We start from the raw sequence: 21,300 nt of genomic DNA, 5'->3' as shown, positions 1-21,300 counted from the left end.
CCCCAATGGGCTGCTAGATGTTAAAACGTTTCTTAAAAAGCAAACCAGGTAGATTCCCACGATCTCAGGGAGATGGGCAATGAACTGTTTTACAGACTACGTACGGTAATCAGACTTTTTTAATAAATACATATCTCACATGTACCAAAATAATTATAAACAAAAAATGTACAGTATTTACACAATATACAGTTGCTAAAAAGTGTAGCAATTATGACACACACAGTGTGAAACACACTTTTCCAATGCCCACAGTTAACATAATTCCTGCTTTGCCTAAGAGCCAAGACAGCAGCAGTCCCTTGTTCTGACTCCTCTACCTGGGAAGCCTCACTGAGAGCAGCTGAGGTCAGTCAGAAAGGACAGGGACTGCCACCAGCCCAGCACAAATGAACGCAGAGTCTTTGAAAAGCGGCGTTGGCATGAGTCCACCTTGCCATGAAAGGTCACTTGTTCCCTGTAGTACTTGATGCCACAAGAAAGCTCCTGTAATGAGCAGGCTGGATGTGTAGTCTGTTACCTTTGCATGGCTGAGAAGATTGGCTATGTCGCTCTTTATGAGGTGGTGTGAATAATCACAGAACTGTACTGAAGTTACACATCCCGCTCCTGTATTTAAACACAAGGGAGATCCTGGAACTGTCCTGTTACAATAACGTGCTCCTTCTCCTTACTGGGCAGTGTAGTATTTCTCTCCTCTTTTTTCTCTCCACACTGTGACTTTCTTTTTAGGTGAAGAAAGTCAGTCCTTTTTCTATACATATGTATACAGTCACTTCTTTTCAGAAAGCTCTGCTTCAAAATGCCAGCTGTCGTCCTCCAATAAGGCAGTCATCATATAAAAGCTGCAAGAAAAAAACCCCAAAATGCTGTTAATGCAGAAATCTTACTTAAAGTATCATATCCACTCTGGATAACAGCCAAATTCTACATACAAATTCTTCAGCGCTGTATAAAATTTCTACACCAAAATGGTTACATACACCATTTAATGCAGCCCTCGGAATGTCAGAAAAACAAATCCTAGGGAGGAGAAAACCACCCACTAACTTGAATTTTCTCTCATGAGGTTCTGTGTCAGCAACAGAACTGTGTTCAGAGAACCATGTCGTTTGAAGTTAACCTCCATTCCCTCATGTTATTTTTTACATTTTATTCTTACTTTGTTTATATGTTTGCCTCATCTGCCATTTTACTGATTGCATAATCTTTGGTATACCTATCTGTTACACAGCAAGAGGTCACTGGGGCATGCTATCAGAGTGACACCAAAAAATACCCTGCACAGAACAGGATTTTCCCCTTTCTCTCGTAAAAATGAAAGCAGCTACTTACTTCGTCCTCCGTGAACTCAGGCTCCGATTCACTGCTCTCTTCATCCTCACTTTCTGGCAACATCTGCAGGTCAGCTGTGGTCAGCTGCTTCAGCTGTTCCTGTATGCTTGAGTTGTCTCTTCCCCATGTGAGCTGATAGGGGGAATAGCCCTGATAGGTGACTTTGTTCACGTCTGCCCCATGTTTCACCAGAAGCGACACCAGTTCTGAATTCTGCAGATCAACTGCCAAATGTAGTGCTGTTCTGCCATTGCATGGCTCCTGTGTGAAAACAGCAAAAGGTTTGGCATGTCAGGAGAGGCAGAGCCACTGTCAGATCTGTTGATTCTAATCTGCTGATTGTTAAGAGCCCTACTTGGGTAAATCGATGGTACACATTACATACCTGTGCATTTACATCTGCTCCCAAGGACAGCAGGTACTCCACAATAGCCAGGTATCCCTGGATAGATGCTAAATGAAGACACGTATGTCCTGGAAGACACAAGCAAAGGGAAAACTTGAGTAAGTCTAACTCAATGCCTCATCATTACGTAAAAGTCAAGATGATAGGCTAGGATGGTATCTAAATTTGCAATTCATTCAGGGCAAAAGGGTGTTTTCCAGAAGAGCTTTCCAGCTTCCAGTATAAATAAAAGGGCTGGATTTTGAAAAGATTTCTTGGAGGCTTTATTCCAGTGTTTAAGTGCAACTTATTACAAACAAAAAAAGGAGCATGGCAAAGGCATTCACTAAAAATGCAAAGTTCAAAGCCATGAGAGACTATAATCAACAGTGAGAAGGCCTACAAGACAGTGCATTTCAAAAAAGTCAGACACTGCTGTATACTCTGAGCTCCTCAACTCTCAAATGGGACAAAATAATCTTTCTCCAGAGATCTTTGAGATCCACAGGAGACTGACCCTGGCCTGAGGCAGCCAGGATGAGGAGTGTGTCCATACCGTTGTAGTTGGCTGCCTGCAGGACAGGCAGGAGGTGCTGGGGCTGGCAGTACTGCGTGAGCACGCTGACGCTCTTGAGGGAGCCCTGCTGGCAGGCGATGTGCAGGGGGGTGTTTCCTCGGAAATCCCTGATCTCCAGGTCGCATCCGGCCTTCAGAAGATGCTCAGCAATTTCAGGCTGATTAGTTATCACTGCCAGGTGAAGAGGAGTCTGCAAGCATAAGAGCAAAAGCACTGTAAGTTACACCACAAACTTGGCACCAGCATCTAGGCAAGCAGATCTCTTGTTCACTTGGTGATTTCTGCCAACAAATAGAAGCATGAAAGCACACCCCGTAAACTCAGCTCTTTGTGCTTCCCAATGTTGTATAGCTGCCCATTCATCTGGAAGTGATGAACTTTGGGCTCTCTGGATAAACCGACCGCCAGCTGGTATGAAGGGTATCATTAACATCTCCATAAAGAGGGATGCAACCCATGGCATCATATTTGAAAAATGTGGGCGTTAAATGCCACTCTCTCAGGGGAGAGGAAGCACTGTACCAACCCTGGCTGGAGCCAGCTGGGGACTTTCCTGAACGTAGGCTTTGATTCAATTGATTCCATCAATTAAAACAAAAAAAAATTAAAGGGATTTTTTGGGGGGAATTCCCCAGAGGGAGTGAGTGGGTGTGGCAGGGGCTGATCCGGATTTGGGGCTATCGAGGTGAAAGTACCTGGCTGAGGTTGTTCTGGAAGTTCAGGAAAGCCCGGTCACCGGCTGCCTGCTGGATCACCTCCAGGCTCAGGGCTTTTTCCTCGTGAATAATGGCCAAGTGGAGAAAACTGCAAGGAGGGAAAAAGGAGTAATGAAGCAACACGCGTTGCCCCCCTGACGCCACGCTGAGCCGCCGGGCCGGGCCGGGTCACGCGCGGTGTCGCAAGCCGGGGCTTTCGGCGCGCCCGGCCGGGGCTTTCCGCGGCCGCGGGAGCCGCCTCTCCCTGGCGCCGCTCCAGGGACTTTCCGCACCCCCTCCCTTCCCTCCCGGCGCGGCCCAGGGCGGCGCCGCCCCGCCGGCAAGCACATCCTGTCCCGGACTGGCCGTGCCGAGCTCCCCGCCGTGCCCGAGCCACCCCTGCCCCGGCTCCGACCCCCACTTACGTGTCCCCGTCCTCCGTCAGCTGCTGTGCCCAGGCGGGCGGCTCGCGGGGCTGCAGCCGTATGTCCTCCAGCTCCTTCACCAGCTGCCGGTACTCCTCCTCCTTCATGGAGTCCAGGCCGCTGTCGTGGCGGTCGTCGAGCGCGAAGGCGCCCTGGCGCTCCTTCTTGGGGTGCTCGTAGCCGTCCATGGCGGGCGGCTCGGTGGCGCGGCGGGCGGCGATCATGGCGGCGGAGCTGCGGGCGCTGCGAGTGAGCGGCGGCAGCGGCGGCGCCTCGCATATACAGCGCGGCCGGGGGATTTCTGCGGGGGAGGAGCCGCGGAGGACGGGAATTTCCAGCCAGTCAAAGCCCGACCGACGGGTCCGGTCCTGCTCGGCGCCGCCGGCGCTGGCAGGGAGGGCGGAGCGGCTGGGGCCGCCCAGAAGGGGCGTCGGAGGGGAGGGAAGAGGCCGGGCCGAGAGGGAACTTGGCGTTTTTCCAGGGGGGAAGTACTCGCCTCTCCGGCGTCCCCGGCGGTACTTCCCTGCCGCGCCCCGCGGGGATTTCCCTGCCCTACCCTGCCCGGTCCTGGGGCTCCCGGTGCCTTCTCCCCGGCGGGTCCCGCTGCGCCTCGGGGTCCCCGCGCGCTGCGGGGCCCTGGAAGGCCGCGGAGCGCCTCAGTGCCGGGCACTGCTGGCCCTGAGTGCATCCCCCCGACATTCCATCACTTTCAGAAGAGGGGCTGCGGGATCATAGAATAATTTAGGTTGGAAGGGTTCTGTAAAAAAGGGCTTTTTCCATCTTGCAGATATTTCTGGCCTCACTGAATGTGCTTTTTTTTTTCCCATTTTGTCCTTTTCCCATGGGATGGCATTCCTTTGAACAAGAACTTAAGAGAAAATAAAGGCCCATCTAGACCAACCCCACTGCCATGAGCAGGAACATCTTCAGCTGGATAAGACCCCCATCCAACCCAACCTTTAATTTTTCCAGGGATGGGAATCCACCACCTTTCTGGGAACCTCTGGGTTGCCCAGAGGGTTCACCACCCTCATTGTAAAAAATTCTTCTTCCTTATATCTAATCTAAATTGACCTTCCTTGTGTTTTAAACCCTTACCCTTTGTCCTATGGCAGCAGGCCGGGCTACAAAGCCCATGTGTTTTTACAGGCTGCCCTCAAGCTGTGCAGGGCTGCAGTGGGGTCCCTAGGAGTCTCTGGCCAGAGGGCCAGGCTGTGAGCATGAACGCCCTTAGGAGCTCCATCACCCCGAGGTGCAGTGCAGCACAGCTCCTCATTCCTGCACAGCCTGCACAGTGACAGAGCCCTGAGCCTGTGAGGATCCCTGTGAAGTCTGATGAGAGAGACCACCTCAGGAGTCCTTAACCAGTGCTTATCTAACGATTAGGAACAGGCTTTTTAGCAAGCCCAGGGCAGCCAAGTCACGGTAGAATGTCAGGGAATCAAATGCCACCAGAGCAATGCTGAGGCAGGATCAGTGCACTGCATTTGCCCTGCTTGAGGAGTGTCACTACTTGGAGACACTCAGGCAGGATTGCACATGATGGATGTTACACTGCCATGCCTGCAAGTGTGCCGCTGTTGCCTCAGTGTTTAGAGGATTTTTCATCTCTGCTGTGTAAGTTTTCACTCCATAACAGAACAAATCTTTTAAAGAAGAAATTACATCTTCAGCCACTATTCTTACTTTCTCTGGCCATTCCTAGTGACTCTTCTTTGTTGTTTTTTTTTTTTTTTTACTGCTGTCATGCTATCTGTGGGTACTAAAAACTGGATAAATGCAGGATCCCACATGGATAAAAGGCATTGTTTGTCTGCAGAGCTGACAGCACTGAATTTTTTCCTGGTGAATTTTTGCTTCTGCTTCTCAGATGTAGGGGATTCCCATGAAGAATTTTTCTTCTCTTGCAACTATTGCTGGCCTCACTGAGTAACAGTGTCTGTACTTTTTTTCCTTTTGTCATTTTCCCATGGGATGGCATCCCTTTGAACAAGAACTTATGGGAAAATCCAAAGATAAAAGGAAGAGTCAGAGGAGAGGAAGAACGCCTGGCTTTCTGTTAGCAAATGTTTTTAATTTTCAGCCCAGCTGTGCCATTCCTGGACTTTTTTTCAGTATTCATTATTTGGCCTGGGACAATCCAGTGGTGCTTTTGGGCAGGTTTAGAAAAAAGCCATAAAACTCTGTCTTTTTGAAGGTAAAGGTTATGAAAGTTCCGTGAGCTTTTTGAAACAGTTTCCCCTTTTTAATGTAAATTGGCAGGGGAAATTTAATTAACAAATGAATCTCCTCCTATCTGCAGCTCTTCAAAAAAAGGAAGATGGGAGTTGAAAAGCAAGCTCCTGTTCGGACTAGCAGGGGAATTGAGCCCAGCAAGGACCTTGCTTTCTGCAGTTGAGATTCTGCTAGAACCACACAGACATTAAACTTGAAAACCCCTGTCCTAGCTGTGATGGCTGTAAACTGGCTTCAGCAAAGGGAATTCTTTGCCTCCTTCTATGAGAGACCTCCAGCTGCCCTCACAGGCCATCACAGAACTATTTTTAGCAAGCATTTGCAAGCAGCCTCTTTTCAGAGGCACACAAGATGCTTTTATTTTGTGTGTTTTAACTTGGCAGTACTGCAGCCAGTGGTAGGTGGCAGAAAGGTGATGGAAAATGTTTTCTGGATGGAAAGTCATGCTGAGGCCAGCCCACTTCCTGCCCCAGGGAGACGCTGCTGCTCTGCAGCCTGGCCCTAGGCATGGTGAGGGGCCCACACATGGGCCACCAACCCTGGCTGTTAGGGCACGAAAAATAGGGCTGGAGAAGGGATTTAGCCCTAAACCCATATATAAAGCAGCAGCTAGCTGCAGATGCAGGGGCTAGTGGAGCCCTCATTAACAATTAGGCAAATAAGGTTGCTGTCTTTGCTGTAACTCCTCACAGTTAGCACAGTGGTACAATATTTGCCTGAAGGGATGACACAAAAGAAGATAGCATAAAGCAAAGGTCTTGGACTGGTGAAGGTCATCGGCACTGCTTCGTGCTGTTGAAGTACTGTCCTTTTTCTTTTTATGTATTTATTTATTTAATTATCACATTCAAGCAGTTTTTCTATGCAATTTTATATATGGTCCACAAGAGAAAAAGAATAGAAAGAAACAAACTCAGCTTTTTGGATATAGGGTGGAGCCTGTCACAACCCTAGTTTCCTGTGTGGCCTCTCAGCCAAGTGCTGCAGTTCTGGGAAGCTCAGACGGGCCCCCAGGGGCTGGAGCAGCTGTACCTATCCAGGGACAGGGCCTGGCCCTGCTGAAACAGGAGCACAACTTCATCAACCTGCAGTCATCTGTGCCAACCTGAACCTTCTTTGTCTGCTTGTGTATTCTGGTTTAATGCCTCTGCTATGTCTGCATTGATTTCACAGAAGTGTTTTCTGTGCTTGTTATTTTGAGAGGAGATCAACATTCTCTGCATTTCTAATTTGGGATTATGTTAGCATCTCTGCTGCCTGGTCCAGCAGGCACTTCAAGGCCAAAGGACTACCGAAAAGTTACTTTACCAATGTAAAAACTGTAACCATGGGAGGCGGTTTTGCACCTGATACCTAAGAGCTAGGTTTTGCAAAAGCCTCTTCCACATCAGGCACCCTGAGCACTCAGTTGGCAAGGCTGTGGTGCTGTAGGGATGTGATGTTTGTTTTTATTCTACCTTGAAAAAAGTAACTGGCAGGGCTCCTAGAAGCAGCCTCAAGTGTCTAAATACTGAAAAGGGGCAGTAGGGTTTTAATCAGTTTTAAAACTAAGTGAAGAATTCTTGTGCTGCCTCCTCCAGCAAACACATTAAATTATAATTTCCTGGTTGCCACACTGATCATGACAACTGTCTAGTGCTGTTGATTTACCAGGGTTGGTCCCACATCTTCATCCTTTTGTGGCTGCTGCTGCAGATCCTTAGTAACTGTTTCCTCTCATTTAATTGTGAAGAACGTACCTGGCTTCTAGGAAATATATCAGGAAATATATCAGTTAACAACATCCAGCAAGATCTTGGCCCAAGATGTTAAAGCCAAAAGCAAAACAAAGCAGTGAAGTAGACCTGCTGTCTGTACAGGTTTGTGTACATGCAGATATCCCTTGCAATAGGACTCTGGTTTGTTGCTTCAAAAGTCTGTGGACTTAGCTGCTGCAAGGGAAGCCAGGGGACACTTGATATTGTCATTTTGATAATATTTTGCAGTTAAAATCCGCATATCTCAGCTTCCCATTTACAGCTGCTACAGAGATAAGAACCAGGCAGCTCCAAACAATTAGTCCAGTGGTAAACAAGGAAAATGTATTTACCTCCTGCTTTCTAATAATAATATAAGTAACTAATTTGAAAGCTTAAAAAAACCAGCCAAATAAGAGAAAGGAAAGTTATGCAAAGTCCATTTTTGTCAGCCAGGATGAAGGCCAAAGGTAATCACATGTGCCATGTGGCCTGTATTCCTACCTCCTCAAACCTTTTCATCAGAGGTTTTTTTGGGTTGGTCATATACCCCAAAGAGCAGAATGGTGGATGCATTAGCAACCATTTCTGCACCTTGTTTAAGCTGGTATCATATGCAAGGAAATAGTCTGCAGGGTAATTTTTGGCACATAAAGCCAAGGTCCAAATTAGGGCATTTAAAGTCCTACCCATGTGCCACGGACACAAAAATATAATTAACTGCAGTGTCCTGACCAGAGTCTAATGGATCTAGAGCTCTGGTTGGCTACACTAGTCTGCTTTTATTTTTTGACTGCAGCTTATTTTTGGCAAGTCTTAAACTGATGCATTGCATATCTGGGAAGGTCTGTGTTTCTCTGCATGAACTGTGGGCTGTTTATCAATTGGTTGCATTTCTGGGGATCCTCAGGGATGAGATGTACTATATCAATTTAAACTGCTTTTATTGTTATGCCTTAAGGGTAAATATAAGTCAAGTAATTTGAAATTTGCTATCACTTGGAAGACAAGTTTTCTCTGGTGTCATTCCCATTTTTCATGTGGAAGCTTTGTTAAAGCATGTTGCTCAAAAAGCTTTGAGCTGATGCTCACTGCCTGATGCAGCAAAGAACACTTGTTTCATGTAGGAAAAAAGAATCTTGGGGAGGGAGAAGGCAGGTCTCTTGAGCTTGTTTTACTACTTTCCCTCCAGCAATAACGTTGTTCCCCATCAGTACAGCCCCTGTGTGATTGCAGGCAGAGTGGAAGCACCTAATGGGGAAAATATGAACTGGGAGCGTGCTAATAATTAAAAAGGGACTTTCCCCTTGCAGACAGCTGTGACATTTGGTAATGTTGCAGTCTCTAGTTCTTCCCAGCAAGTAGGGATATTGCAAAGGTGGAAAGGGTGGAACAGTGGGACCATGCAGAAAACTGAGCTGGTGAGCATTTGGGAGAGTGGATAAGCCTGGCAGAGTGGACAGGGATGTGCAAAAGCAGGGAGCTACTTTTCTTTCTGTTTGGATTACAGAGAAAGTCAAAACTGGATCTGGATATAAATTTCTCTGTGGTACTAGATGATATTTTGAACAAACTAGGGACCTTAACTGAGTGACTCTGGGGCTGTCAGAGCCTGGCTGCCTGTGGGCAGTGAGAGATGTCTGTTTCAGCACACAGTTTCCTCTGAACTTCTGATGCTCCCATGCAACCTCTGTGCCTACTGTTGGTGGGTGCAAATAATCCTGAATAAACAGCAAAAGCCAGCACACGGCTCCTGTGTGCACAGCGGGAGCCCAGTGCAGCAGACAGGCACACAGCAAACCTCAGGTAGAAGCTCAGCTGCATTTGGGCGCAGGGATTTCCCTGGGGACGGATGTGGCAAACGCAGGGCTAATGAGCTGAGTGCTGTAGCCGTGTGTCAGAGCGAGCAGAGGAGCTGCCAGGAGAGGAAGCAGGAAATACGAGACAATGCTAACGGCACAGCCCTGAGAGGAAAAACCCACAAGAACAGAAGATGAACTTTGGGCTGTGTTCTTCCTGAAAAAGCCCAGGGACTGCCAGCCAAGGGACTGTCGAGGTCAGCTCCTCCTGTGCACACCCTCTTCGGAGGAAGGCAGGCTCTTTGCTCTCCGCTCCTTCTGGTGAAAGTCCTCTGGAGTCACAAAGCCCGGCAGACTGCACGGCTCCGGGTGTGGTAACCCCAGTCTGCCATCCACAGTTTGCCTGAGGCTGGCAAGGGGTGTCGGCAGCAGCTGCTGCTAAAGCAGCTCTTGAAGGGCTTGGCTTTTAGATCCTCAGTGGAAAACTCCCATCTGGGTGTTCTGGTGTTCTGCTCAGAAAGTTCCCAACGTTTTAACCCGAGTTTCTTCTGGCATAGCTGTGAGCTCTGCTCAGAGCTGGAGCATTGGCTGTGTCAGCAGGGAGCATGCAGCATTGTCCCAGGGCTGGATGTGCTCCTGCTGCCATGTCCTGGTGGGGCTGCAGCACCTGGGGTATCACATTTATTCTTTGCAGGAGAGCAAGCTGGGAGAAAATCTCCAAGGGACCGCAAAGAGCTACACTGCATTTAGAGGAGTGTTAGGTGAATTCTGATTTACACACAGAGAGGCTAAAGGCAGGCTGAGAGAGGTTAAATACATCCCATGTTCTGCATGCTCTGAGTATTGCCTGCAATCCCAGGACACAGGTTATGATAAAATCCTCTTTTTCTCACACAGCTCTCGTTCTCTCTTATTTTCATGCAGCCAGCTGTGTATTCTGAGCATGACCTCTCCCGAGTGATGGCTGGCAGCAAGTTCGGGGCCACCACCACAAGTGGGAGCTGGGAAATGAGCAGTGCCATCCTGCGGTGCGGCTCCAGCTCTGCTGCCCAGCCCGTGGTCGGAAGGTGGCTCTTCCTGCCGGTCCTGAGGTACCCGAGCTGCAGGTAAAAAATGGGAGTTGGAAATAATGCTGCATCTTACAGAGTGGGCTTGGATCAGTGATTCTTTATTGAGCTGTACTGGGAAGGAAGAGGCAGCAGATGGAGATGGCAATGGAGATTTTCTAGCCTCTAAGGAGTTTAAATTCATCTCTCTCCAAGGCTACATCCATTTAGTGTACACCTTTTACGGCTTTGATTTGTTTGGATTTCACGAAGTTATGTACTAACTTATGGTTGTGGTGTTTCCCAGACAGAAATATCTCTCCAGGATCAGCCTCTGCATTTCTTGGATAGACAGTTCATGCAGGGCAGTAAATTCAGTTCTTCTGTGAACTCCCCATCCTGTGCACATGCTGTGGTGACATCTGGAGGGGCTGCCCATGGCATAGCCCTGAGGGCACATGTTGCTGGCCAACCCTACATGTCCAGGAATCCTGTACAAATGGTGGAAACTAGTCCTTGAGTTCTTCCCAGACCAAATTTCTGAGCAGGCAAAAATATAACTTGCTTGGGAAAACACTGACCTCTGGTTTAGGGTCACGGGTTTGGTTTTATGTTTAAGTCAGGAAGATCCGTGGAGGCTCTGAAACACAGTTGTGGGAAAGCCAGCAAGGGAAGTGAGGTGGGAGGGAGTGATTTTCCCCAGAGCATCAAAGAAAATCTATATCAACCCCTCTTTGAAACAACCATTTGACTGTCACACTATTTAATTATTCTACCTGCATTCACAGACACAAATATTTTTTTGTCTGCATCCTCTGCCTCCCAAAGCCCAGCATCCCACTGTGGTCCTTGCAGCAACCTCCTGTATCCTCACCAGCTGGCAGCCCTTTTGGCCCTGCACACGTGGGAGACAGAAGCCATCATAGTCACAGAGTCCTTGTGTGCCAGGAACCCCTGCTGCTGCAGCTGGTCTGCCCATTTGGGCTTTTCCAGAGAGCTCCAGGTGGGAAAAGTTTCCCATCAGCTCTGCTTTCTCTCCATTGTCAGGGTGCTGGGCAGGCAGAACGTTACCTGTGCCCTTGTGAATGTGGTGAGGGACACCTGTGGTCAGACACCTGTGGTCAGCCCAGAGCCCGAGCACCACAGGAGCCCCCCATGAGGGCAGGCAGGGCTGCAGGGAAGGGCTCAGCCTGGCTCTGGGGGAGTAGGGGAGCCTCTCCATGCAGGAGGGCAGCATCAGCAGGGTCTCAGCTCGTGGGGCAGGGGTGGGGTGTGCTTGAGAGGGTGGAGAAGCGGAGTTTGGAATGAACCCATTTCAGCTCAGTCTAGCTCAGGCTTTTAAAATCCTGTTGGGGTGAGCTGCTGTGAGAAATCACACCACATATGATCAAGCATGCTTTGGCAGAGGCAGGAACATTTCCCAAATGGTTTCTTCCCTAAGGACCCTCCAGAGGCACCAAAATGCATTGTCTTACAGGAAGGATGGAGCCCCTGGGAGGTGGATTGGGCAGATAAAAGCCTTCTCCTTGGGAGCCCAGCTGCACATTAGTTTCAGCTGCATCATCAAAGTGAGTCATTCAATAAAAACAATTAGCTGAGGAAATATCACTAAACAGTAATAATTATCCAAATGTCCTAGCATTGACCATTTAGATGACTAAATCAACACAATCAATTGTGTTAATGAATGCTAATTCAAAGCTAATAACGTTCTGGTTTATTTGATTATGTATAAAGAATTCACCTGCAGTGTTTGGACAGGATGAGGTGGCAGACCTGCCAGATTCTTGCTCACCTGCCTGTCCTGTGGACTCTGTGGATGGGTGATCCCTGACCTGCCAGCAGCACATAGCAGTGTCCCCTCCATAGCCTGTGGAGCAGTAGAAGAGTGCTTAGATGATGTCTAGGTACCCTTCATCTGGGCAGGCAGCTTTTGTGGATTTCAGAGAGACTTATGCCCACACAGAAGTGTGGTGAAGCCTCTCAGGAGAGGCTACATTCTCCTTTCTGCCTCCTTGCCTGAAGGGTCTCACAGGGCTCTGAATCTCCTAACTGGATGAGTGGATAAAGTCACATGAACACCAGGTATCCATGTGCTCTGCCTGGGAGTAAAGGGCTATGGAGGGAACTCTTGCTTAAACTGACCATTACAGTTTCAAGAACAAGTCACACTTGTAATTCATGCTGGAAACTGACCTTCTGGCTCAGGATTTTACTCTCTCCTCCTGTTCCAGTCACTGGTACCTAGGCTCTGGAGACACAGGTGTTCCCTGAAGTGCTTTATGCTCTGCATGGACTGTGATCATCGTTCAGTTTTTTATGCATGGATGTTGTTTTGTTGTGTCTAGACATTGGTATGATCCTTGCCACCTCAATAGCTAGAAATTATAGATGTTACAGATCCAGTGGGATTCAGCTTGGTGCTGGAATTACCCTCACACTTCCCTTAAAGGTGCAGTGAGCTTCTCCATCCCCACTGCCAGCACACCAACCCTTCTTAGTCCATACTTGTAAGTTCTTGGAAGAGGTTAATTCTTAAGAAAAGTTTGTTCTTTATCAGTTTTTCAAGAAAGAAATCAGCAAAGATACCAAGAATGAAGCCTGCCCTGAAAACTGATGCCTGCCATACTTTTTCCACATGTCTGTAGAAATTATGTTTAGCTCTTCTCATGCTCTGCTAACACAGGAAGGAGTGAATGTGTCTGGCACAGGGACTGGTGACACACTTTTGCAAGATGGTGTGCCAGGGGTGGCTAAAACCCAGCGCCTCTGAGGTGAGCACTGGCCAGGCTGCACTCATGTTGCTCACACTGACGCTCTGTCCACTCAACCACATTTTTACCTCAGGTGTAAAACAGTGCAGGCATCAACAAGGTGAATATCTCCTGCTGCCCGCTGTCCACTCTTGCTATGGCATTGAAGGGTTTTCCAAGTGGGGCTAACATGCAGGTGAGACCCTACAATGTGCTGCAGCAGGTCTGGCTCTGTCCCTCCTGCACCCACCATCCACAGCTCCAGCAGAGGGAACAGGAGCTGGAGCCCCAGCAGGGAGCTGGGAGCCTTTGCCATCAGCCGAGGGAGCCTGGCCATGCTGCTGGTAGGAGCAGCCCTTGTACCACAAGGACTGGGCTTCTTTGCTTGCCTGCTAGTATTAACATTCATTTGCTCTCTGAAACAGACTTGGTTTTTTTTTTTTTGGGCCATTCTGTGTAACATAATCATATTGGAGTAGAATTCTTCTGCCTAATCAAATGAAAGTTCATGTAGTTAGTTTGTCTTTAGCATTTACTAATGAATGTGATTGTGAGGATTTAGTTTCTCACATGGTTAATAGGAAGGCATTTAGGTAATTATAGCTGTCTAGTGTCTTTCCACTGCTAATCGCTTTTACTGCCTGGTTCATTTCCAGACCAGCAAGTGAAACTCTGGCACACAGTTGTGCAGGGAAACTGTCCCTGTGGTTAGATGTTGCTGTATTCCTGATGGTTTGTAGGTGTGAAGTCAGTTCCCAGCTCCAACCTTAATTTCATATGAACTTCCAAAAATCACAGCCTTGCTGTGATCCAGCTTTCCTACTTGTCTGCACCATGCTGGGTCACGCAGTCCAGCACTCCCTCCCTGACACTGGCCAGCAGAAGACACTTAGAGAAGAAAAATTTAAGGAGGCAAATATGTAGTGCCCCCACTCCTGGACTGTGCATCCAGCTTCCAGAGCTTTAGGAGCTTTCCCAGGCACCTTTGTTCAGAAGCTGCAGTGAATTTCCCTAATCCCTTGCTGGACTTTTCCGCATCTTTGATCTCCATGACATCCTGTGACAATGATGCTGAACAGAAAACTGCACCAAAAATCTCCAGTGTTTGTTTTAAAGCTACTAGGTGGTATTTCAATTGAGAAAAATAAATAATTCTGTTCAGAGAAACAGGGAATGAGATTTTGCTATTCACCTTTTTAGGGCACCTGTGATGTGACTGAGCTGTCACCCCCCTCTGCTGTCTCCTTTCCAACTTCAGCTAGTTCTGCTTCTATCTTAGTTATTTTTTCACAAATGAGAACATTTCCATACCTGGTTACCTTTTACAGAATGTATTATTTTTTTCTGACTATCTTTGTAATATGGAATGCAAACTATAGTTAAGAAGGATTTACAGAAAGGTAAAGAGATGTTTTCTGGGTTTTTTTTTCTCTTTTTAGTCCTATTAATTCTGTTAATTCTGGGTGGTTTTGCCCAAACGGAGCCCTGATCTCAAGTATCCATCTTGGCTCTGAAATTCATTTCCTAGTAAAACCAGTTCATTTAAAGTCTGTGGCACATACAGATTTTCCCCCTCAGATACTGTTTAGTGCACATGTTCATGTGGAATTTAATGCAAAATCTAACTTCTTATTGCTGTGCATTATGAAATCACATTAGGAAATATTTCTGTACTTTTTAGCTACAGTTTAATATTTTTTGAATAATTCTTCATCAGCTGCAGCCTTTGCTACTTTGCCCTTCACTTGTTTCCTTAGATCATGTGGTAAAAGACTTGGCATTATTTTCTTTTAAAATCTGGGGAAGGAAACATGCCTGTTACACAAGCTAGTGAAGTATGTAACCGTGATTATGCTAATGATAATTCTCATAACCTTTTTTGTCATTGCGCTGTGCTTTGATAGTTATCTTGTTGCTAACAAACAATTCATAGCTGTTTGGAGCAGTGCTATCTTCTTAGGAGCTAAATGGGTCAAGAGCTTTCTGCCAGCAGGAGAGATGTCTGTACTGGTAAGGTGAAGAGAAGCAGGAGGAAGCGATTTTTGGCTAATATTAAATTAAAATTAGGAGTTGTGACCACCGGTCTGAGAGACATGAGGAATCCTCAGAAACTCTAGCATCCCTCGCAGCAGCCGCTCCTCAGTTTACTATGACGGTATTTAATTTCAATTAACAAATTTTAGTTTAGTTTAGTGTAGTTTAGTTTAGTTTAGCATTACTTCCCCCTCGTCCTTTCCTCTTTACTCCCCCCAAGGTTTTAGTGCGACACCCCTCTCCGTGCCGCTCCTTTCGCAATGGTGGAGCAGGGGACAAGAGGAAGGCGGAGGGGAGGGGGACAAGGGGAAGGGGCAGGAGAAGGGGAAGAAGGAAAGGCTCCCGTTCCCGCGGCCGCAGCCCGGGGAGGAGCTCTCCCTCCCGCCGCCCCTTCCCGTGCGGAGCTGCGGGCAGGCTCAGGGCGGTGTTGGGTTTCCCTCTAGCGGTGCCTGGGCCCTGCACAAGGACGCCGTGTCCCTGCCAAGGGGCTGTCCCTGCTCGGCACGAATGGCTGGGCTCGGAGCCCGCCGAGCTCACCTCTCCAGCGGTACCGGGCCGGGGAGACGGGAACAGCTCTGCCTGTACGGCTGAACCAGTACAGCCGTGCTCCTCCTCGGGCCCCTAAGGGATGTTTGTACGAAGGACTCTTCTTCTCTCCTTGACCATGTGGAGTCAGTGTTCTTGTTGCATTCTTGTTCCATAACGGCACTGTTTGGTGCAGTCCAAGGCTGGTGGCATTTGGCACAGCATGCACGGCACAGTTCAAAAGCTTGTTTCCAGAAGTCTGTACCCGCATGAGTTAGGTTCTGAAGCATCGAGCTTGTCCCTGGTTACCTGATGCCTCTTTGGGAAGTCCGTGGCAGACTGTGTGACTTTCTCACTGATTTGCTATTACAAGCAACAGGCAGGAATTGGTAAAAATAACAGCAGAATTGTTGAAAACAGCCATACTACAGGTCTTCAGAAATCAAAGCATTACATGTATGAAAACTGAAGTAAAAAGTCTTGTATGGATAAGAAACTCTTCACAAATAGTGTCCAGAGATATTCACAGTTTATCACAGAATATTCTGTGTTGGAAGTGACCCACAAGAATAATTGAGTCCAACTTTTAATCTTTAGCCACTGCATGAACATATAGTAATCACCTTCTCCACAGCTACTTGCAGGGCCTTAAAGTTTTCTCAAGATATCCTGGACAGGGTATGGGATTTTCAGATTATTTGAAAAATATCCCATGTCTCAAGGCAGTTGCAAGTGGGTAGCTAGATCCTCCAGCTCCTTTTAGATCTAGTATAAATGGCATCAGTGAGTGAATTGCAGAGATCCTTAATGGCAACAGCTGAGAGCAATATGGAGCATGCTGGCTTGAGCCCAAAGGTGGGGCAGTCCTGCAGGGTGTCCTGCCCAAGGATGGGGCACCCTGTGCCCACCTTCCTGGAGTTACTCTGAGCAAACATCATGCCTGCTCCTCACTGCCTATTGACTGTGAATGCTAGAAAGCTCGATGCAGATATTTTTAACCATTCCTGTGCACAATTAACCAAACCAAACACCTGGGAGGAGTAAGGTGCAGGACCTGCTGACCCAAACCTTCAGGTCTGTCTGCATTGCCTCATTACCTTGTGCCCTTATGCTACTGTGTTTCAGAGTAAACCTCTCTCCCCTTGCTGCACATTCTCTTCTGAGACAGGTAAGACTGTTGAGGCAATGCTACCTGTTGTTGACCCTCATTTAATCATCTTACCATGCTGTCAATATCACATGGATTCTCCAGCACTGCTGTTGGCCTTGCTTCCTCCACATATTTTCCTGCTAACCTGTTATCTTTCTCCCTCTCAGTCCCTTCAGCAGCAGCTGCTAGAAGCCATTACTGGGCTGCCCTCTTCTCATTCTAAGTGGGTCTTGTAATGAGAAAAGGAAACGTTTTTTTCCTTATGTCTGGTAGGGGAAGCAGGTGATTCTTCTGATTATTGCCCTTAAAATGAATAAGCTATTAAGGGTACTTTAAAATGTTATTAGTGTGTTGAAGTAGTAATGTTAATAGTTAATTCATGCTCAATAAAATTACATCTTTTAAATATTAGTATTATTATATTGTCTTGTCAGAACAGCTTTAAAGGTTCTTCATGGGCTTTTAGTTAAGGCAAAGCACCAGCAGTGGGAACAGCAGAGCAGTGACTGTGGGTGCACATCCAGCTCTGGGTGAGATGCAGTCATGGGGCGCAGACACTTCAGTTCCAAGCTGATCTGCCCCTCAGTGATTGTCTGACCCTGGCTTGAAGGCTGTGGGTGCTGCATTGCCATGTGGGGAAGGACTGCAGCTGCTGAGTGTGCTGTGTTTCTGCCCCCATGCAGGTCCCAGGGATCCTCAGCCCATCATCCTGCAGGACTTGGTGTACTGGTGCTTTCCTTGGAAACAGCCCCTGCTCATTTTCCCAGCAGCTCGTTGGTTATTCCATTGAGGACCTTGCATCCCTTCCTCCCCATGTGCTTTGGAAGCACCTAGGCCAGTGAGCTGCTCATTACACACCTTTGGCAAGGTGCTGCTTCGTGTAGACTCTTCAAAATTTCTTTTGTTGCAGAAAAAGGAGCAACTGGGGAAAGATTTCTGCAGAAGAGGTGGTGTCAACTCTAGTCCCTGGACACAGCTACTCATGTGCCTATGTCATGGGAACAATAAGCTCTCATTGGAGCATGGCCTGAAGCCCTGGATGTCCTGCTGTCCAGGTGAGCACTCCCATTCCTCCATCTTTCACAATCTCCTGATTGTTTGTGAGAGTTCAAAAGTGAATGAATGGAAAGGCCAATCTATTAAATCTATTAAATAAAATTGACACCACTCAGAAATTGCCTGAACAAAGAGAGACAGCACCAAAGAATATTGAGAGGCAGTACCACTTTATGCTTTCCTGTTCCTACATTTTTCTCCAAGCACCTGCTTTTGGCCATTGTAGGAGACAAAATACGAGACTAGATTGACTTTCAGCAAGTAAGCAGGATGTTTTTATAAAAATATATCTATAAAATATAAAATGCATGTATATTTACAAAGCTACACAGGCCTTTCTGTACTGTCCTCTTGGTAGCATTTTACAAAATCCCAAGTTATTTTGTGAATGAATTTTGGGTGGTGATTCTAGCTGTATGAGAAAGCTTAAAATTAATCAGTAATAAAGTAATGAAAATGAGAATAACATTAAGGCTGCAAAGTTAAGCACTTAGAAGGAAGAAAATGCCAAAATAAAGGGACTTGTACTCTTGGGATTGTAATTTTTTTGAAAATTCCCAGTCAGATGTCCTGCTGTGTGTACCAGAAGATAGAATGGCTTTACAGTAATACTCTATTTTTAACATAGGCTCCCTCCCTGGTTTGTATCCCAGTGTGGAGAGTGACTGGCATTGAATGAGAGCACAGAGTGAAGAGAGAGCAGCCTGCAGAGTCCTACATGCTCCTCCCTCCTGCAGAAGCCCGTGGGCAGAGAGAGGAGCTGCTGGTGAACACTGACAATGGTCATCAAGTTCTCTGAGATGGTCACCCAGGGCCCCTGAGAGCATGCCAGTGTGGTATTGGATGTCTTCACTGAAATCACATTTTTCAACAGAGGGTTCAGAGGGCTGCTCATTCTGGGTGCTGACTGAGGTCACCTGTAGAAGTGTTTGTCCCAGCTCACCTCCAGTCAGCTAAAGCTGTGCATGCCTGACAGCTCCACTTATTACTGGTGAAATTTCTATGTCAGGGCCTAGTTCTAAATTTCATTTTCACTGGAAGCAGGATTAGCTCCAAGTATACATAAGCACATACTTTGAAGAATGTATCTTTGTGCTGAAGGCAGTGTCTATGCAGACATTTATAGTTAGGCACTTTACTGTAAAAATAACATGAGAGCAAGTGTTTTGATGACAACAGCACTGCTAACCAGAAAGTTATCTAATGCTTTATATGCAAATACATGTAAAGGGTGAAAAATTGGATGTTTTGGTATAATAATTTTTCTATTGTGATCAGATATGCATATACAAATAGCTTTCATGCTGGCAACCTGATAAACATGAGCAGCCAGCAACTAATACAAAGATGGTCTCTCCTCTAACAAATGAGCACTATTTGTGGTGTTTAATACTGCAATGATTAGCAGTGATGTGTAATCCCTCTGCCCAGGACCTCCCCAGCCTGCTGGGCAGATATTCTTGCAGATTTTGGCACTTGAAAGTGAAATCTGCTCTTCCTTAACCCCCAAATTTTCATGAGTCACAATGTTTTCCTCTTCCTCTTATCTCTCATAATTATTTCAGTTCTTTTTTTGACTCTGGTAACACTTCCACTTACCTTAGTCATTGTCTTTCTGCCTCAAATGTAATCTTTTTTTTTTTTTTTTTTTTTTTTTTTTTTTTTTTTTTTTTTTTATGGATCACATTTGTCTCCGTATCTTCTGCTCAGGTAGTTTTCCCACAAGTGGCACTGTTGTTCTTTGGGGTGATGTTAGGGCTTAGGGATGTGTTAGGAATGCCAAATGTCACTAGGCCTGTACAGAATTCTTGGCCCACAGTAAAAATAAGAGTTTCCCTAGGGACCCTGATTATGTGGGACAAACCATGGAGACTGAGGGTGAGTTTGTCATGCTTGGGCTGAGTCTTTCAAGGGCCACGGAGAGACCAAAAAAACTTGTCCAAAATGTCTCATTTAGGCTATGGTGGGTTGCCCCTGAAAGTTATTGTCACATGAAAGGTGCTTTTATCCCCCCAAAAAACCTCCAAACAACAAAAACCTCACTGTTTTCATAATCTGTTAAAAGATGACTGAGAGCCTAAGAGAAGAGACTGTATTTTTCTAACATGTTGTCATAGTTGTGCCTGAGAACAGTCTGTGAAAAAATATACCTGCGGCTCAGCCTGAAAATTGCCTCCCAACAGTTAACCAAGTTATCACTTTCCTCTGGGATCAAGTTGAAATGTAATTAAGGTTATGTCACTTTGGAGGAGTTCACTGGTGACATGGTGGGTAGAGGGAGGCAAGCCTGTGGAGATGAAATATGCTGGAAATTAGCATGAGGTATTATGTACTCACACCAGTCTTTAGTGTGTCCTGGCAGTTTGTCATGAGAGAGTCCCTTGAATGGTGATGCTTTGACTGTGACACACAACGTGAAAATGGGTGTTGAACAGGAAGGCAGGTGCGATGGGGAATTTTCTAGAGTATTTGGTCTAAACTTAATATAAACAGATTACTGGGGGCAGGGGGAAGTGTGACTAAATAACTACTGGCATCCTTTATCTGTGTGGAAGCAAGAGAGCTTGTCCTTGAAGTGAGAAATTTCTAAAGTAACAGTTTCTAAAGTATAATCTGCTCAGATTTTGTTACTTCCCAGCGTGTCTAGAGGTTAGAGACTGCATCAAAGAGAGTAAAGCCTTTTACTCTTCATTTTTATTGTCCGTTTTTATAATTAGAATTGGAAACTGTCATTTAGCAGCAAATTTAAAATAAAAACATAACTTTCACAAAGTCCTCAAAGAAAACAAAAAATCTTATAGGTGTTGACACATCCTATCATCAGGTTTAGAAGGTAAGTACCAGAAAAACGATTGTTATCAGGTGTGAATTAACATACAGTGAGTTTGCTCACAGCTGAAGAAGGTGACAGATATAACATATGCATTAATAAAAGCCCAAATGGAAGGTATGGCCATAATTAGAAATGGTACTTGAAGAAATGCTATTGATTCCAGGAACTGAATTTAATTTGATGGCTTTTACTGTAATTAACACAATTGTTTGTATCAGCATAGATCTCTTAATATTATTGTCTAAGCTGACAAATTATAAGATTAAATGTTCATTTAAGATGTAATTCAAAAAATTTTAAAGACTTTCTTGAGTCAATGTGTCTCAGTTAATTTCTTTAAAGCTAAAGGACCTGATTTTTTCTGCCAGTTTTCAGTGACTGAAGCTACTCCTGATTTATATCAATGCTGCAATGAAAGCAACATAAACAAAGGAAGCATTCACAGGTTCTGATGAGTTCTTGACAGCCCCTATTGCCTATACTTTGCAGGCTTGAAAGGTATTTTCTTTGTAGCATTAGATTTTAATGGTACTGAATGTAACGTGCACATATAATAGCAATAATTCACTTTTCTTGTGTTTGCGCATTTACCTTGTCATATATCTGCTAGATGCAGGGTCTGGTTCTCTTCTCTTTTACACCTGTTTTACCCAAGGGCTGTTTATTTTGATGCAGTTACTCCTGATTTAGATCTGTGTATATGAATCTGTTATCTG

At 46.2% G+C, this 21,300-nt stretch overlaps 2 protein-coding genes and 1 long non-coding RNA gene across 6 annotated transcripts in view; 1 reads left to right on the top strand and 2 right to left on the bottom strand.

Moving 5' to 3' along the window:
- Nucleotides 1–101: 101 nt before the first annotated feature.
- On the bottom strand, nucleotides 102–3,696 carry NFKBIA (NFKB inhibitor alpha). Its single transcript, XM_005479836.4, has 6 exons — nucleotides 3,418–3,696; nucleotides 2,993–3,101; nucleotides 2,277–2,487; nucleotides 1,721–1,809; nucleotides 1,336–1,596; nucleotides 102–845 (listed from the first exon to the last, which is right to left on the bottom strand). The coding sequence occupies exons 1-6, from the start codon at nucleotides 3,639–3,641 to the stop codon at nucleotides 798–800; spliced, it is 942 nt and encodes a 313-aa protein (XP_005479893.2). The 5' UTR covers nucleotides 3,642–3,696; the 3' UTR covers nucleotides 102–797.
- Nucleotides 3,697–3,888: 192 nt separating this feature from the next.
- Nucleotides 3,889–21,300, bottom strand: part of LOC106629350 (uncharacterized) — a 41,075-nt gene continuing 23,663 nt past the window's right edge. For 2 of the 4 annotated variants that reach the window (XM_074542678.1, XM_026792734.2), the window contains one exon: nucleotides 5,136–10,287. Coding sequence is in view for 1 of the 4 variants with exons in the window: in XM_026792734.2 (XP_026648535.2) it covers nucleotides 9,997–10,287 (291 nt within the window). In the remaining 3 variants the exon portion in view is untranslated. The other 2 variants (XM_026792733.2, XM_074542679.1) reach the window with 2 other exon arrangements.
- On the top strand, nucleotides 10,161–19,371 carry LOC113459139 (uncharacterized). The gene is made up of 3 exons (XR_003380045.2): nucleotides 10,161–10,293; nucleotides 17,606–17,750; nucleotides 18,380–19,371. It is a non-coding gene; the product is annotated as an uncharacterized LOC113459139 (long non-coding RNA).

Source organism: Zonotrichia albicollis, chromosome 6, assembly GCF_047830755.1.
Source record: "Zonotrichia albicollis isolate bZonAlb1 chromosome 6, bZonAlb1.hap1, whole genome shotgun sequence".
Lineage (NCBI taxonomy): Eukaryota > Metazoa > Chordata > Aves > Passeriformes > Passerellidae > Zonotrichia > Zonotrichia albicollis.
This window is presented reverse-complemented; position numbering and strand designations above follow the sequence as displayed.

Coding starts and splice junctions, on each gene's coding strand:
- NFKBIA (XM_005479836.4), bottom strand. CDS start 3,641: ATGATCGCCGCCCGCCGCGCCACCGAGCCGCCCGCCATGGACGGCTAC. Junction 2,488..2,992: donor TCCAGAACAACCTCAGCCAG/GTACTTTCACCT, acceptor TTATGCTTGCAG/ACTCCTCTTCACCTGGCAGT. Junction 1,810..2,276: donor GCAGGCAGCCAACTACAACG/GTATGGACACAC, acceptor TGTGTCTTCCAG/GACATACGTGTCTTCATTTA.